This window comes from Grammomys surdaster, unplaced genomic scaffold, assembly GCF_004785775.1.
Source record: "Grammomys surdaster isolate TR1022 unplaced genomic scaffold, NIH_TR_1.0 126271, whole genome shotgun sequence".
NCBI lineage: Eukaryota > Metazoa > Chordata > Mammalia > Rodentia > Muridae > Grammomys > Grammomys surdaster.
In genome coordinates, this window is record NW_021621071.1 from 11,267,743 (window position 1) to 11,286,487 (window position 18,745).

An 18,745-nucleotide genomic window follows, 5' to 3' on the forward strand; every position below is an offset into this window, starting at 1 on the left:
ACCTTGATTCACACACACCATGCACGGTGTGCACCCTACCTTGATTCGCGATCACCTCGCTCATCCCACTGCCCGTGACCGTCTGCAGGAAGGCGAAGTAACTCCTCCTCAGCATCTGCTTCTCCAACGCCGCAGACTGGTCATTGTCTTCTGCCGGTCGCAGCAGCACTTCAAAGATGGCATGAAGCAGGGGCATGAACATCTGCTGTAAGAACGGGGACACCTGCATCTGGAGAGAGGAACAGCTGTTAGTGCGCCTCAGAAGTGATGGAGAAATGCAACACGACGCTCTGGGGAGAAGGTGTCACACAAACTTATAAAAACGCACACACTACACAAAGACTCGAGATTAAACTCAGCAGGTACGGGCTGGAGAGAGCTAGAGGACCTGGTTCAGTTCCCAGAACCCACATGGAGGCTCACAACCATGTGTAACTTCTGTTCCAAGGAACCCGACGCCTCCTCTGTCTTCTCCAAGCACTGCACACACACGGTGCAGAGGAAACACCACACAGGTAAAAGTAACCTCAACAAGGTCAACTTGTATCTTCTGCTTCTGGCTGTGTTTCAGCAAGACAGTTCAGTAGGCAAATGCACACTGTTGAAGCCTGGTGACCTGAGTCTAATCCCCAGAACCCACGCAAGGATGGAAGGAGAGACCTGAGTCCACAGTGCTGAACTCTGACCTCCACATGTTGGCATGCACATACAGGCTTTAATTAAGTTAAAGATGAAAGAAGAAAAAACGATCTGAGAAGAACTAACAAGTGATCATAATCTAGGGGACATTTTCAAATTTAAATTCCTTGGGGAAACAAATCAATCCTAAGAAGTGAATTTTGTACAATGAAACTAACGCATGAGTTCCATTAGTTAAATTCTTTATCCTGTCTGGGCCCCAGCTTCCTCATCTATGAGGCAGAATTCTTACCTCTTGAGGCATATTTTCAGGAACGCAGAGCAACATCCAAAGCCATCCAGGGCAGATCTGAACTTAGGAAGCATTATGCATTTGATGGCCCCTCTCCTGGGCTAGCTCACACGTGTTGTAAGCTCCTGTCTCTAAAGGCCTCCAGTACACTGGATCACTGCCAGACTTGCTCCAGGGTCAGAGTAGTACGCCATGTGTTTACAGGCAGGAATCCGTGCTGGACTTACTTACTCTTCTTGGTTGTTTTTTCTTGCTATGGTGATTAACATTTTTATTTTGCTGCTCTTGCAAAGGACCTAAGTTCTGATCCCAGCACCCACATGGAGGCTCACAACTGTACGTTCTGTAACTGCGGGTCCAGGTGATCTGACCCCTCTTCTGATACCTTCGAGGACCAGGCACTCACGGTGCACATACATTCTCGCAGGCAAATCACTCACATGCATGAAAGCCATCTTTTTCCCATCTAAAAATCTACCTCGTCTTTCCTGTAGCAGACCCCATATTACTGGGAATGCCAAGACATCCCAAGGATCCATGTGACCGAGTAACTCGTCATTCAGAAAGGAAAGGATGGGCTGAGGGGTGGCTCCACCTGTGAAGAGCTCTCGGAGCTTGAACCCTGTGCCTGTAATGACAGGTGGGCATGGTGGGGTGCCCTGACACTATGGCACTGGGAAGATGGAGGACACTCAACGGGGCTTAAAGGCCAGCCAGTCTTAGCCCCATCAGGAAGCTTTAAGTCCAGTGGCAGATCACATATCAAGAAATAAGTGTGGAAGGTGACGGAGGCCACCGTGTAGCTGGCATGTGTGCGAGCAAGCACCCCCCACCCCAGACCCGCCCACCGACACACAACAGAAAGGGAGAAAAATCTAAAAGCTCTCTGGGATGCACGCATGAAACTTCACATCCTCTGCGGAGGACTGTTAGTTAGGTCGGGTGTCTTGGCACTCTGCGCTACCTTACCTTGAACTTGGCGGTGATCTGGTTGATCAGAGGAATGAACTCCTGGAGGTCCTTCGCCTCGCAGTCTTTGAGCATGTGCTCGGAGGCAGAGGGGATGAACGGGAGAACCTCTTCCTCCAGGCAGATGATCATGCGATGAAGGAAGGTCCGGACCCCACTTCGGAGAACCTCCTTTTGTAACGGGCAGCTGAGGGCCGGCAGGAAGGTCTGTAAACAGTCCAGATAGACCTGGGAGCAGCCGCACTGCTTCACAGTCTGCTTGTTGCTGAAGGCCTTGCTGGTTCGACTACATGACCAAAAACCAGGCAACCCAGTTTAGTGTTAAGTCTTTAAAACCTCAGAGTGTTAAAAAAAAAAAAAAAGCCTAACAACACCGGGAAACCAATGGCTTCCTACATCACAATCATGTCCATCCTGAGTTAACGGTTATGAGAAAATGACTGCTTCCAGATTATCATTACAGAACAAAACGTTAAAAAGGTTAAGTAAGCAAGACGCAGTTAAACAGAAGCTGAATCTATCCATACGCTTTTTTTAAAATCCCGATAAAGCCTGCAAGAAAACAATGTAATTACTGTGACTAAGCCACCAGGCAATCTGTATATGCTACTCATGACATTTAAAAACAATCTATTCACACTCACAGCCAAGTTACTCGTACCGCCCGAGGCCTGGCTCTTCTGCTCAGCTTTAGAGTGTACAACAACCTCCCAGGATAACTTATTGGCAATCACTTCAATTTCCATGCCGTTAATAAAAAAAAAAAAAAAAACGTAGGGAGAGAAGTATACTGCAGCTTGGGTCTTTGAGACACAATGTAACACTACGGGGTGTCAGAATCCAGAGGACTAAGGATTTAGACAGTCTTCACGGTGAACAAGCAGCTAGCCAAGGTTCTGTCCTCTTAGCTGGCTGCACTTTGAACTTACTGGAGAGACATAGGGTTATACAACCCTTTGAGTAACATTCAGCTTTGAAAGCAGTTGAGTGTGTTCATGTCAGAAAGACCCACACAAGAGGGTCTGCCTACACAGATGCGCACGCACTGTTACCTAGGACGCTCACCGTTACCTAGTTACCTACGAGGATGCGCACGGCTACCAACGAGGATGCGCAGTTACCCACGAGGACGCGCAAGTTACCTACGAGGATGCGCACCGTTACCTATGCAGACGCATGGTTTTACCTACACAGACACGTGGCTTTACCTACGCAGTCACGCACCTTTGCAATCTTAGTAGCACCTGGGCTCACCTGGCGAATCCAACCGCGTGGTTGAGACTATCTGCAAGAGATACTTGTCTCTCTTCATCCTGCGCCATCATCAGCTTTTCCAGCAGAACCTTGAACCTCTCCATCAGCGGTGTCAAGAGGTCCTTCATTAAGGCCTGCTTGTTTTCGGCGGGGTATTCACTGTTAACGATCAGCGCCCCGGCTGTCTCGTAAATGAAGAGCTGGTCGTCGCTACTCAGCAAGGACTGGTACCCATTCTCCTGCGAGGAAACTTTGTCTTAACTGAATATTTACATTTTCGTGCCTCTCATTTAACTTAAGCATGAGAGACAGGAAATACAACCTACAATGCTGGCTCTTATAGCAAGTACTCATAGAAAAACAAAATTTCTGCCACAATCCCAGACTGAAGAGGAAACTTAGGTTAAAGTCTCATAGTTCTAATTCTTGTGCTGGGCTAAGGCTATTACGTCCTAGTACCATGTCTTCATGCCTGAGGCTCTGGGATAAACCCTAGCCCTGCCCATGAGCAAGTGAGCATATCAAGTAAACTTTAAGTCAGCTCTGCAGAGGATCCTAAGATAACTGTTACTACCCTATACAATATGGCTCTTCAGATGCCTGAGTTGCAAGAGTCAGCAAACTCCTGAGAAAAGAGTGAAGAATTCCATTAAATGAATGTTACTATCTTGCTTTCAACAAAACAATGTAAGGGGCTGGAGAGGTGACTCAGCAGGTAAAGAACACGGGCTGCTCTTGCAGAAGACTGGGCTTTGGCTCTCAGCCCCCACGAGGCAAGGAGCACACCACCATCTGTAACCGCAGTCCTGGGGACGCTGGCGCCCTCTCCCGGCCCTTTGAGGCACTGCATACATGTGGTGCACAGATACACATGAAGGCAGGCAAAACATACGTACATATGACTAAAAAATCAAAAAACACATGTAAATCAAAAGTACTTATAAATCATCTCAACCTAAATCCTTCAGACACTGGAAGGATTAACATTCTAACACTAAGTCTGAAGACAAAAACTTCAAATTAAGCAGCACTGAGAATGACAAACACAATCCCAACACGAGAGTAATTTAGAAGTGGAATTTCTTCCTTCTCCATTAAATGTCGGCTACATTTAGCAATTCAGAGGACTCAGAACACACCCCACACTGCCAACTTCCTTCCATTACTACTGTGCTTGTTATCAAGCAGATGCTGGGAAACGGATCCCAGTAAACTCCGCCCACACTGCCCGCCCCGCCCACTATGAGAAACTGGCATGCGCAGTCTCTGTGATAGCCGGGGAGATACTTACCGGTGGAGAAAGGGCTAACAAATCTTGTATTCTATTCAAAATATCCTCGATGTAAGGATTCATTTGTTTACTGAATAAAATCAAAAGGAAAACGGTAAGGAAGATGCTCACAAGCTGCTGAAGCATCAAATTCCCGTTTAAACAGGAGGAAAGCTCACTTCTATGCTAGCTACTCTGATTACTAAAATTAACTCATGAGCAGTTTAAAGTCTGTGTGCTCTGCAGTGATGCTGCATCGCCAAGGCAACAGCCACGACCGCAAGCAGAGTAGGTACCAAACGGAAGGGTACTTATAAAGAACACTGCATACAACAGATTGTTGTTAAAGTGACTCTCAAGCTGGGCATCACCATGCAAGCCCGTGATCCCAGCGCTTGGAGGGAGACAGAGGCAGAGCAGTCTCCCTCCCTGGAGTCTGTCATCTCCAGGACCAAGAAAACTAGCAAAAAATAGGCACTGTGGCCTAGGGAGACGGTTCAGCATGTGCTGAGTCTGCAAACCTGCTCACTTGAGTTGGCTGCCCTGCCCCCACAGCGGGAAGGCTGTCTCCTCTTCTTCACGTTTGCCACGGCCCACATGTACTCCTCAGCCCACAGACATCCAAACACCCATCTACCCTCGGCGGCCTCCGTGCACACACTCGCAGCACTGGAAGCCGATAAGATACTTACTTGAGAGATTTGACAAATCTGGAAAACAGGTAGGCAGTTCTGCTCCGGACTTTAGCACTGGAATGCCACAGCCCTCTGTGATCTAAGAAGGCCATCTGAGGAAAGAAACACTCATTAGCTCTGCTCTCACCCAAGGACTTCACTGTCATGCTGCCTTGTATATTTTAGACAAGGTTTCTGTGAAGCCCTGGCTGCGATGGAACTCACTCTGTAGACCAGGCTGTTAACAGAGATCTGTCTGCCTCTGCCTCCTGAGTGCTGGGATTAAAGGTGCGAGCGACCGACACCTGGTGCCATACTGCATTTCTGCTCACAGCAAATTATACATCTCAGGCAGGGACCGGGGATACAGAAGTAATGCTGTATTAGACACAGATAGGCCCTCAAAGACTGGTTTTAGTAACTACCTCTCAGGATTGGATAACCTTTTAATTCTGAGAAGCGTTACAGACAACAAAGACGGAGCACAATCTGGACATTGAAACCCGAGGGCGGCGCACACTTACTAGTACACACGGGATGTGCTGAGGTTCAACCGTGAAAAACTTCTCATAGCGAACAACGGTTTCAAAGAACTCCAGGGTCACAGACGTGTGCTGGTAGGAGCTGACTCCTGATGTCACCAACTAGAGAGGAAATGAAGAAACCTGTTCTTGTTTACTGCAGCATCCAGAAGTCCCTCTGTAGAAACACGCCAAGCTCTAACCATGAACAAACTGCGCCTACAGCGCAGCACAGAACGTTTCCGGCCGAGGACTCTCAGTATACCTACCGTCCGCATCATGTCTTGCAAAGCACTCGCTTTTGACACGTCACCTGAGAAGTGAGCGCCATGGGACACTGGGAGAGCTTCCGCCAGCATGTACAGCAACCGCACGGCGACTTCAACCTCCATGAAGCGCGTGGTCTGCCAGTTCCTACCAAGGCACAAAACCGTCTGTGAGATCTCATTGTGAGTGTTCTGTAGGACTCTTGATACACAGGACAGTAACCCACCACAAAGTCCTCTCCATGGCACTGACACTGGTGCACTGCCCACGCTCCTCTACACGACCCCTCATTGACCTCGTTCCTGTTACCCGCAACCGTGGGGAGGGACAGGCGACAGTGCCAGCATGAGGGGAAGGTGGTTGGAATACATTAAGTACATGCATGGGGTGCAAACATCACAATGAAACCCGTTACTATGTATAATTAACATGTTAATAAAAACCACTTTAAAAAGCCTTAAGTGATTGAGAAGTCATACCACTCATTTGTTAATTCTGCCAAGCAACTTAAACCACAGAGGTAAAGACAGGAAATACTACAGAAGCAAAGCTAGCTGTTTGAGGAGGAGGGATGAGCACTGCAGGACTCGGCTGTTACAAATCCCCACAGGATCGGAGGAAAGAACTAACTCAGGAAGGAAAACTTACTGCAGCGTGGCACTAAAGACTCTGCGAACGGAAGCCAGCACCAGCTCTGGCGACACCTGAGCAAGTCTGTCCAACAGTAACTTCAGCTGTTTTCTGTATTCTACAAACATGGCTTCATCTTCACCCTGTGACACAAGTGAAAAGCCCCGTCTTAAGTTTTAAGGATGCTTCATCAAGATGCCTCAGTTGTTAGCACTCAGGAAGGGAGGGGAGAGTCGACACCAAAAGCTGTCCTGGGTCTCCACAGCAACACCCTGGCCCACACTCACAACTGCACATACAATAATGCTATATATACCATTTACACACATGCACGCACGCACACACACACCTCAATATACACACATCCCTATATATTTAAGATCTTAAAATTACACAAGTGATCAGTTATCTCATACTTTCTATCTTCAAGTAATAATAAAATCATAAATACTCAGCAGCAATTCCCTTCCTGCTCATTAATTAGTAATTCCAAAAATAACTGGAACCACCAAAGGCCTGGGTCCTAAGGCCTACGGAAGAGGGCGGCGTAATAAGCTGGAATGGGTCCACATTAGGTTCGAGACTTGCCTGTGGTCTCCCTCCGCTCACCCTCCATCCTCCCCAAGTGCTGACAGCATTAGGACTGGGGCTGATGTGTTGTCCACTCTCACTATTTCCCATTGACGTTCGTTCCGAATACAGTATCTTAGCACACAGCTAACTAACACGAGCACCCGGTTTCCAGAAAACAGTGGACAGCCCCTAAAACTGGGGGGAGGCTGATGCTTACAACTCTGGACAAGACTTGTAGCTGAACAAGTCCAGGCAGGTAAGCCCCATGCCCAACCTCCCTGCTGGCTGGTGACTCGAGGCCTGTCGACTGGGCCTCGATCCAGCGCTCTGATTAAATGTAAACAGAGAGAAGCTCGTCAATACTACTGTTGGCGGTAAACGCAGTGTTACAGAGTATTGCTTTTCTGTTGTTCACTGCTATGGACATAGTCTAGGACCTGCGTGTAATAAGCAAAGGCTCTCCCACTGAGCTGCAACCCGAACCACACAATTTGTTTTTATAAGATTCGCTTTTGTTTTGAGAAAGGCTCTCACTATACAGCCCGATATGTAGCCCAGGCTGGCCTTCACATTTATGACAGTATTTTCTTCTAAGGCTGCCAACTGCTACACTTTCAGGCATGTGTTATTATTCCCAGCTTAGAAAATGTGTGTGCGTGTGTGTGTGTGTGTGTGTGCGCGTGTGTGTGTGTTGGCTCACGAGTGTGCACTGCTCATACATGCACTCGCTTCAGGTACTGTCCTAGGAGCTATCCACCTTTTGTGTGCGAGAGGCATGTTCTCTCATTAAGACCTGGGACTCAGTGTCTAGGACAGGCTGGCTGGCCAATGCACTCCAGGGATCCGGCCGCTTGCCTTCCCTTCTCTGGAACTGTGAGCATGCACCACCAAATCCAGCCTTCTACAGTTACCAAGCTCTGATTGTAATGTTCACACAGCAAGAGATGTACCAGATGCCCTCCCAATCCCTTAGAGAGCGAAGGACTCAGAGGGCTCCCTAAGTGCTGCCCCAAACTAAGAGCGATACAAATAACTACAGAGTCACCGAGGGTCATTAAAACACACTATTTTGTTGTTGTTGTTTTAAAGGGCTCTAAAACTAAAATATAAAATACTAATTTGCTGCAAACACACAATAAAATTAAAACTGGTTTTTCTTTGGGGCAACACTCCTCACCTCATTTTCAAAGTTATATTCTTCATCATAAGTCAATTTTTTCATAACGGCCAACATGATTGCCTGAAATCAGTAATAAAATAACATCTGTTAATTGTTCTTTTTAATCTGGGAGATGCGCTTACATTTCAAGGTAGGCTTCAGACAAATCATCAGCTTTAGATGGGCATTTGTCTTCCCCACTGCAGGGCTCAGAGAATCTCACGGGATGGCATGTGGTGGAGTCCACCTTGGAGGGAGGCTACTTGTGACTCAGGAAACAAACAACTCACCAGAAATCCCTAAAACTTACTAGCCTCACTAAGCCCCTCCTTCCCCAGGGCCATTCTCTCAGGAAGGACTGCAGGGAACAGACTGTCCAACCCATGGTGCAGAGAACTCCATGGCTGTGGCTTTTTAGTGATGCTGCTGTCTCTGAGCAGTAATCTCTCACCACAGTCAGGTGAGTAACCCCAACTGATTTGGCAAAACAAATCTACACTGGTTTAAAAGAAGCCACTTACCTCTACATTAGCTTTTTGCTGATCCGAGAGCACTGAGAGCTTAAAATAAAAAGTAAACAATAATTTACTTGGTTTTCTGATGTTATGTTTGCTTATCAAAGTATTTTCTAATCTACTCTTCTAAAACACACACAATGCAGCTTGTGCACAAGTCCCTGGGTCCAATATGAAAATAAAACACACACATTTTTGCTGAGCAGTTTGACAGCAAATCTATAATTAACAGATTCCTAGATTTAGATGCAATAATTTTGTCTAATAACTAACTTGATATACAGGCAATAACATAGATTAATGTGACTAAGTTATTTGTCATATATTTAGAAAGAATTATGCTGTAAGGCGGTGAAGGATGTTTTTGTTGTTCTGAGACAAGGTCTCGCTATATAGTTATGGTGAGTCTAAAACTCATGCTATAGACCACCTCGTCCCTGAACTCAGAGATCTACCTCTGTCACTCCAACAGCTGAGATTAAAGGCGTGCACAATCATCCTCAGCTTTTAAAAAACAAAGCAAATGAGGCTTAGAAACCTGAGATAAAACACTGTGGGAAGATCAGTTGCTCCAGTGCTAAGATCCCTTGAACTCTGCATGTAAGCAGTAAGACTTCTAAGGATTAGGAAACCCTAGGGTAGAGAGGTAGGTCAGGGAATGCCGAGCATGGGCCAGCTTCTGGGTTCAGAGTCCGACCAGCCAGCCCACTGAGGAATGTATTATATACATGTATAAAAGTCATAATGAAACACTTAGGTATAATTAATATATAGGAACAAAAATGTAACGAAATAGGAATGGCCTCTCATTCAGTGTCACAATGGAATTAACTAATCTGTACGAGACCACACACACGCCATGATATGGAAACCTTCACCACGACATTTCATCCTGCTACTGGAAAATAACTGTCAGAGGAAGTAATTTAACATGTTTCCACTGCGTTCAGGGACAAATTCGGGTTTAAAAAACAGAAACAAAACAAACAAAAGAATCCCAGACTGTATTTATGGTTTAGGAATGTGTGTCTTCTGAGGCAGGGACTCATGCTGCTCACGCTGGTCTTGAACCTGCTGTAGAGCAGTTGATGCTCCCGAGCCCAGTCCCCATTCCAAGTGCTGGGTTTCCGGGCATGGCTCACCAGGGCCAGTCCAAAGTAACCACTATTTGTCTAAATTTGATTTTTAAAATAAGAACTAAAAAAACTACAAACGAAATACAGTAAATAATACAATATATGTATGTGTGTATCTATGTATGTATCTATGTATGTATCTATGTATGTATCTATGTATGTATCTATGTATGTATCTATGTATCTATGTATGTATCTATGTATGTATCTATGTATCTATCTATGTATCTATCTATGTATCTATCTATGTATCTATCTATGTATCTATCTATCTATCTATCTATCTATCTATCTATCTATGTGTGTGTCTATATTCTCACTTTCATCGGTTCTTTCTATAGCTAAGGGACAACCCTGACTCACCTGTTTCAGGACATGGAGATAATCGTAACAAAACCCAATGATGTTGGAGGAAATGTCATCGTCGTCGTGAACTAGCAGCTGTAACATAAGTGGCACTTTTGTCTCGATGGCTTCCAGTGCCTCCTGCGCGTTCTTGACAGCCCCGTTCTTAATTAATTTAGTCCAGCTAACTATTAACGACTGTCCCATTCCGTTTACCAGCTTCGAAAACCTGGCCACGAAGTCCAAGTCTTCTTCCTACAGGCAAGAAGCAAAGACCTGGATTACAACCGCCTGCCGCGGTGAGAACCTCTGGCCTTTAGCCAATTACAGGGTTCAATTTAAAGAGACAAATGATGCAACCCGTGACTGACTCGCAGAGGTCAGTGTGGGTGGGCGTATGTGCCACTGTCAAAGGTCAGCTTCCTGCCTACCACGGGTCTCAGGGATGGACCTCGGGCCACAGCATCTCAAGGTAAGTGCTTTGACGTGCTGAGCACTACCCTGGGCCCAGGACTCAACGTTAAGACAACAGCTACCAATTTTGTCATTGTGATAGAAAAATGATCAGAATTTGAATCTTTCTGCAGCCATTATCATTCAATAGTGCTTTAAAAGCAACTATTTTGTTTTCTAACTTAAAAAAAAAAATGACTAAACGTTTGGTGGTTTTGCCTGCATGTACATCTTCTGGCTAAGGGAAGCCAGAAGAGGGCGCTGGGTCCCCAGGAACTGCAGTGAGATTCTGGAAGACAGCCAGTGTTCTTAACCACTGAGTCAGTTCTCCATGAGCAACTGTTATTTTAATCATGGTAGATCTGTGGACGCTACCAATATTGTAAAATCAAAGAAAGGGTGGGTGGGTGGGTGAGGGGCGTAAGTAAAGGAAGTTTTAGAACCTTCTTCCCTAACTGCTCAATTTACTAAGCACAGTCTATGACATTAACACTGCTGCACTGTATGTGTAACGGCTTACCAACAGTCCTTTCTGAAACTGTTTCATTTAGGCCTTAACTTCCCTACAAAGACACAAAGCTGCTACATAGTGACCGGCCAGTGTTACAGGCAGGCCTGGGTTATTTCTTTAATTACCCTTCAACCCATCTCCCATTTGCCATTTTGTATTTTCTTTTCTTAAGTGACCCTGGTTCCTAAGTAAGACAGGAGAAGGTAATGAAGCTACCTTTGGTCCACGAAGAAGGAACCTATTAATTAATATCCTATTACTGTCATTATCACAATAAAAAGATGTCTCGGGATCAAGCAAGGCCACCACCAAGTCAGACAACCCGAGTTCCATCCTGCGCCCCACCTGGTGGAAGGAGAGAACAGACTCCAGGAAGTTGTTCTCTGACCTCCCATGGGCACACACTCACACACATGCCTACACAGACAGGCACTACATAAATTATATAAAATAGTCGGAGATGTCTGAGGAATCCTTTTCCTCAGTGCTGCAAACCTTCAAAATGCACATGCCATCCTGACTGTCAAGTGTCAGGATGGTGTAACCAAGTGTGCGAGGAACGTGCCACCGATCCTAGTTGTAACTCTCAGAGTACAGTGGTCAGTCAGCCCAGGATATTCCCCAAATCTCAGAGGGGGGTAAAAGCTACATTAGTTTAGCATCTGTAACAGTTTTCAAAGCTTACATTTAGGACACCCACTGACCTGGTCAATGCTGAAAAACCCAGCGGTCTGTAATACTTGACACAAGGATTCTACTAGTTTCATCTTATCCACAGGGTCCATCCCTTTATTTACAATTTCAAACAAACAGTCACATGCTTCTTCCCGTAGAACTTCTACTGACATATGACCTAGCAGCATATTTATAAACCTGGTGACAGAAGAAATAAAGATTTTAACATTTTCAGCTCAGGAGTTTTAGATACCGAATCTGTAAGTTTACATTTTAAAAGTTGTAGGCATACGCACCTATCATTGGCTATAAGGGACAAGTCTATCCAGGAGACGTAAGCCCCAACTACTTCAAGGCACTGGCACAGCACTTCTGAATTAGTATACTGGTAATTGTGTAAAATCTGGTACCACGATTCCACCAGATTTGGAATGCACTGTTCCCTCATGGTATCTTTTATCAGAGTATTCCTGCGAGCCTCCTAGAAAGAAAGCAGCAAAGACGGGGAAGGTTTGGAAGCAGCACTTAATGTCCAAGTACAACTGCACACGGTGACTTCCTCTCCGGGAAACTTCCAGGCTTGCTAACAGTCCCGACCACGGCTTCCTAGTTATCTGCTCTAAAATGACATCCTGTGATTCTCTGGGTTTCCTTTTTCCGTTCTACTCCAGACTTAATTCATTAAACAGAAACTATAAATAAGCATTGCTTAGAAACTTTAAGCATGTGAAATTGTTTCTAAACACTACACAAACATGGTACTTAGGCTGCTTGGAAATGGGTGACTTAGATGTACAACGTCCTTTAAATTTATGAATGTTTTAGTTATCATCATCAAGCTGTTATACATTTAAAGCTGTCTCCAGTTAGCTCCATTTTTGTTTCTTTCTTTCTAAGTCAGGTTCTCAATGTATGACTCAGGATGGCTGAAACCCCCTGAGCTTGGGACACCCCCACCCCAGTTTCCCAAGGGCTTGATAGAAATATCCCATTAAAACTCTCATACGCTGTATTTATCACGTTTATACTGAAGTGCCAGAGATCAAACCCTGTTCCTCCTGCACACTGGGCAGGTTACTGTGTTGCCGAGCTGGTTTGCCAGAACTTTCTCTTATCATGCCTAAGGCTGGCCTAAGGGTGTACCTCAGCTGTAAAGAGTCCTTGGCCTCGATGAGACAGGATATTCAACTACCAGTTATACTCGAGAACAAACTGACTTTTAGGAAAAGGCAAAGGAGATGTTGAGATGCAGGAAGAAAAGGGTAGTGACGTCAGGCACTATGACTGGCTCAGACGCCCAAGGAGGAGACGCTGACACCCACGCCCTAAGCCGCTGCTTCTCCCTGTTCAGAACCATTGCGTATGGACGGCATTGCACAGGAGCAATGAGACAGTGACCGTGTGTACTTTACTGAGGACTACAGGGCCTTAGTTTGAAAGACCCACGGAATGCTCGAATTGCAATCTATAGGCTTAAATTTCACTGTCGGCAAATTCACGGTGCTAGGTACAGCTGTAATCTAAGCACGTGACAAAGAAAAAGCACCCCTCCCCCCCATCCTTCCTGTCATGTTTGTTTCCCCTACAAAACCTACATTACGAACCCCCGTGCACTCCAAGTGACTTGCCTCTGACGTGTGAACCACGTCCCGGTCCACTAACTCTGAGTCAATGGCCATGAGGATCCGCAGGTACAGATCCACCCCCCTGGGGTTTAGGTCCACAACTGAGAGAATGTCAAAGAAAAACTTGGGCCATTTAGTGAGATACTCTGTAACAAAAAGCAAGGCGAAGACTTGGGCTGCTTTGTTTCGTATGAAGGTCTTCTCCGGCTGGGGATTCAGCATCTGACAAACAGAAACACTCATGAAAACACATCCAGACTACTCAGAGGCACACTGCTTTTTTCTACTCATCACTAGCTGGCAACCAAAGTTCAACACTGCCCAGATTAGTAGCAGCAAGGGTGTGCAAATTTACCCACGTGTGCAAGCGACTGGTCACATGACCAGATGAGACTAATGGCTGCCCCTTAGACTTTTTATTTTCTTGCAGTGTTGGGGATAAATCTGTATGCTACGCAAGCATTCTACCAGAGACACACAGCCCAGCCTTTTTGTTTGAGGAGGAATGTTTGCTTGTTTTGAGTCAGGGGCTTACTTACTATGTAGCCTAGGCTGCCCTCACTCAGAGATCTGCCCAACTTTCTGCCTTTGCCTCTACGTGGGGACTGAGGTTTGAGCCACCAGGTCCATCCCAGGCCTTTGAGGTTGTTTTTGTTTTTTTTGGGATGGGTTTTTTTTTTTTTAAGACAAGGTCTACTAGGCAGCTCAAGTTTACCTTTAACTTGTTACAAACTACAGACTGGCTGCAAAACAGCAATCCTCCTGCCTCTGCCTCCTGAACACTGAGATATAGGCATGCAACCACAACTGTCAGTTATTAAGTTTCATGAACAGAATTTTAACAATTCACGCGTCATTTCCTCTTTTTTCCTTCTTTGGTTAGATTTAAAGGAAGAGGCTCTGGTTAAAGCTACAGCTTCGAAGGTCAAGCTTAGCTCCAGTCAGCCAGGAGGAGCGGGAGAAGAAACAACACTGTTGTTCTTGTAAAAGGGCCTCTGTAAACAGGCTGTGTCGGCTCAGGCCAGCTCCAAGGACCAAACAAAAAAGTGGTTACTGTCATGGAGTTTAAGAATATCAATAAACTATAGGGCTCCAGGGACGGCTCAGCAGTGAAGTGCAGGTACTGCTCATGCAGAGAACCTGAGGTCAGCTCCTAGAGCCCACACTGGGCAGTTTACAACCACCTAGAACTCGACTGCAGGGAGCTAACACCCTCTACCTGATTCTGTGGGTACCTGCAATCAGGTGTACAGACCCACACACAAACGCATATACACGTAATAAAAAAAGAAAGAGCTTAACATTTTTTTAAAAAATAATGAGTTACTTTTAAAAACCAAGGTTGCAGCCAGCTAGGTGTGGTGGCAGGCACCTTTGATCCTGGTCGTTAGAAGGCAGGGGCAGGAATCCCGGGCCAGCCATGGCTACACAGTCAGACTGGGTCCAAAGGAAAGTTTCCACGGCATGTTATGGAAAGTACAATGGTTTCGGTTATTAGCACAATCTTAAGTTATTACTGTTTCTGCCCAAGATCTGCAAGACGAGCACTTAAAGACATTAAAGATGACGTGGTGGACTGCCTGAGGCACGGAATGAGTAACTATTTTACCTGAGCCTGCAGCCACGAGAGAAGCGTCTCCCTGATGAGCTGTTGCTGAGCCGTGCTTAGTTCTGAGTACCTGGTAAAGACACGACAGTCACGACATCTGTGGTCACATATTAGACATGGAGCATTTTATAGCATTCAGGGTTTCCTAAAACAATGTAGATGCCCTTTATCACAGTATTGAAGAATGCACAGGTCAGAGTATCAGATCGGTTCAGTTCACGATCGGACAAAAAAGACATCTGTATGATTGTTCAGACGAACTATGTGTTGAGGTCTGTGGTCTACAGACTGAGCCCGTAGACCGACTGACTTAGTTTGGGATAAATCACAACACGTTCATAGCCCAGAGATAACGTCTACATGGTTATTTTACCACCTGTATTTTGGTTTCCTCAAGGTTGGAAATTGAAACATTCTTACCCCAACAAACCCTGGAGATTGAAAACAGTGAAATGGCCTTACTTGTATTTAACTTGATGCTCTAATACTTGGAAGCAGAAGAACTTTATGTGATCATCACTGAAAAAGCAAAAGAATATCAGAGAATCAGAGAATGGATTGGGGAAAACAAAAGCAAAATACCAGTAACCACTGTGACGTTCTTCAAAAGGAGGCCTCTTGCCTGGCTTTTACCGACCGACTCTGTTTGTTCTTATTACTATCTTCTTTGTTCTATGGCAGTGCTGGGTACCTAACCCAGGGCCTCCTGAATTCTAAGCAAAGGCTCCACCAACGGGCGACAGGCCCAAGCCCTCTGTTTAAAGGGTTGGAAGCTCTGAATACAACTGCCGACATGTTCAAGTCCCTTTTATAAGCAACATAGCCACAAGTTGTAATGCAAACCGTCAACACTGAACTTTATAAAGAGAGGCCATCACCTCAAATTCTAATGTCGAGGTTCCTGGAACAATTTCTGTGCTTGACTTTGAATGGTTAGAGACACAGCTGATGAACGGTACAGCTGCAGGGGACTGACTGGATCAAAGATGCCATCTTTGGCCTACTTGAAACTTAAGTGTCCTTAGTCAGTGTTCTTACAGTCAAACACAAAATAAACAGGGTAGGAAGATTCTTCGTTTACCCTAAACGTTTATACAAGAAATGAAAGTACAAATAAAACCACCTTTGTAAGATAGGAGGAAAAAAAAAACCCAACACCTGTCCATTACCCATTTCTTTAGGGTTAGGTAACGCAGTCAACGATTCTGTTTGTTTGTTTGTTTGTTTGTTTTGTTTTGTTTTTCGAGATAGAGTTTCTCTGTGTAGCCCTGGCTGTCCTGGAACTCACTCTGTAGACCAGGCTGGGCTCGAACTCAGAAATCCGCCTGCCTCTGCCTCCCAAGTGCTGGGATTAAAGGCGTGTGCCACCACTGCCCGGCTCAGTCAAGGATTCTGAAAAAACTCCTTAAGGGGCCAACAATTTGCTCAGTCACGATGGATGGTCCGTGAGACAGGCTTTGTGTGGGGACACTCTTTCCTATGAGAGTAGTCAAGTAGGAATGGAGACACATATGATGTTCAGGAAAATGAGTCTCTGTCCAAAGCCAAGCGATAGGCCTCGACCAAACAGAACTGTGGGCACAGCACTCCAGCAACTGCAGCCAGAAGGCGGTGAGCAAACACCCGTGCTGCCGCCCCCATCGGCGGGCTGCCTGTGTCCTGCTAGCTAGCCGCTTCTCACAAGCTTTGCTCTGCCAGTTTTTCTTCTTTACTAAGAAGCTAACTTAACTAACAATGAAATGACTATACAAGTTTCTATTCCTATGGAACTGCTTGTTGCTTTTGAAAGACTAAACAAAAGGACATGCAGCAGGGGGACAGCCTTTTCCATGTGGCATGGGCCACAGTGATCAGGGACAGAAGAGCTGGAGAGAATATTTTGAAATCTGCTTTCATCCCCACTGAGGTCTATGCTGGAAAGCCTACAGGGTGGATTATGGGTGTAATGACTACAAATGACAAGCCCTTGGTCCCAACACCAAAGAACAGTAACGGAATATTGATATACTTACTGTAAGTGAAAGCTTTAAATTAAGATACATATCATTGGTCCAGCATGGTGACTCAAGCCTTTGATTCCAGCACTGGGGAGGCAGAGGTGCATGTCTTTGAATTTGAGGCCAGCCTGGTCTACAAAGCCAGCCCAGAACAGCTAGGGCTTATTACACAGAGAAACACTGTCTCAAACAAACAAACAAACAAACAAACAAACAAACGGATACATATTGTTGTTGCGCCCTTTTACTGACTTCCAATAATAAGCCAGAGACATGGCTAGTGTAGTCTACACCAGTGAGGACTGGCTCTCAGGCATACAACACAGAGAAAGGAAAGGCTGCTTTTACTGAAAACTCAATTCTGGATTAGTTAAAAAATTGGTTTGCTATTTTCTCTTTTCATGGGACTAACAGTTTTCTAAAAGGCAAGTCACAGAATCTTAAAAAACAAAAACAAAACACTTCTCAAGAAAAAAATATTAAAATGCCTCACAGAAATCTTGATCCTTCCAGACAATATGGAGAATCTATCATAATTACCTGTATGTCTTCTGTGCTAGAGCCTCTGCGCACACCTGCCAGGCATCTGGGGAAATCTTCAACTGCTCAAAATAAGCCAAGGCCTGAAAGATTGCAAAACAAAGCAACGTGTTTGATATTGAATTCTGATGCCCCGCTCACACTAAACAAAGGGTGGAGGGAACCAATAACCGACAATTTGGGATTAATACAACAGCTAAAACATCCAATCCAGACAAAGTCCAGATCACCCCTAAAAGTAGATCGGTGGTCAATTATCAGATGCTTAAGCTAGTTTTCAGAACGATCTGCAGACGTCGCTGGGTTATGGTGATAACAGAGCTCAGTGTTCTATCAAGTGCATTAATACTCAGGTATACACAATCATAAAAGGCTCTGGGAAGGGGGGCCAGGAAGCACACGTGCCCTCCCGCTGTAAGTAGATGCTACACAAAGTAACAGAAACTTTCAACTCAATGAATACTCTAGGAGGGACAGGGTGGCTTGTGCAGGGGAGGCAACCCCCACCTTCTAGGCTGGCAAACACTGTAGGACAAGGGAGGAGGGACAAATGCCTGGGCGCCCCTGACCCCTTCAAACATCTCTTCCACTTGGCTGTTTCTGAGTCATGTCCTTTATAACAGACTGGCAATATTAAGTGCACTGCCTTCCTGAGTCCCGAGCCACAGTAGCAGATTAGCAAAGCCGTGGAAGGAAGATGTCCTTGACTTAGCAGGCTGGCATCAGACATACAGGTGGGCTGATGTCAGACCCAGAATTCTCACTGGCAACATCTCAGAGGGACAAATGAAGTCACCGAGGCAGCACACGGTCAGGTGTGGTGGGGCGTGTCTGTTCTCTAAGTACTGAGGTGTAGGCAAAAGATCACTGTCAAGATACACAGCTAGTTTGAGGTTACCCTGGACTACATGAGACCCTGTCTCCAAAACCTAAAGAGAAGGTTTTAAACTAAAGTTGGGTATTTAAACCAAAACTGGGGAAGTGATATTTGTGTGTGTGTGTGTCTGTGTGTGTGTGTGTGTCAGAGAGAGGGGGGAGAGAAAGAGAGAGAGAGAGAGAGAGAGAGAGAGAGAGAGAGAGAGAGAGAGAGA

General features: G+C 45.5%; 1 protein-coding gene across 2 annotated transcripts in view; it reads right to left on the minus strand.

Moving 5' to 3' along the window:
- The window catches only part of Xpot (exportin for tRNA), a 39,985-nt gene that overhangs the window by 14,200 nt on the left and 7,040 nt on the right, over window positions 1-18,745 (minus strand). For both annotated transcript variants that reach the window (XM_028759047.1, XM_028759048.1), the window contains exons 3-19: window positions 17,655-17,737; window positions 15,580-15,636; window positions 15,118-15,187; window positions 13,512-13,730; window positions 12,180-12,364; window positions 11,913-12,081; window positions 10,263-10,499; window positions 8,770-8,808; window positions 8,267-8,329; window positions 6,535-6,659; window positions 5,889-6,033; window positions 5,623-5,742; window positions 5,117-5,211; window positions 4,446-4,515; window positions 3,155-3,393; window positions 1,901-2,186; window positions 40-229 (exon numbers count right to left, since the gene is read on the minus strand). In XM_028759047.1, the coding sequence (XP_028614880.1) occupies window positions 40-229; window positions 1,901-2,186; window positions 3,155-3,393; window positions 4,446-4,515; window positions 5,117-5,211; window positions 5,623-5,742; window positions 5,889-6,033; window positions 6,535-6,659; window positions 8,267-8,329; window positions 8,770-8,808; window positions 10,263-10,499; window positions 11,913-12,081; window positions 12,180-12,364; window positions 13,512-13,730; window positions 15,118-15,187; window positions 15,580-15,636; window positions 17,655-17,737 (2,392 nt within the window). The remainder of the gene's footprint in view (window positions 1-39; window positions 230-1,900; window positions 2,187-3,154; window positions 3,394-4,445; window positions 4,516-5,116; window positions 5,212-5,622; window positions 5,743-5,888; window positions 6,034-6,534; window positions 6,660-8,266; window positions 8,330-8,769; window positions 8,809-10,262; window positions 10,500-11,912; window positions 12,082-12,179; window positions 12,365-13,511; window positions 13,731-15,117; window positions 15,188-15,579; window positions 15,637-17,654; window positions 17,738-18,745) is intronic.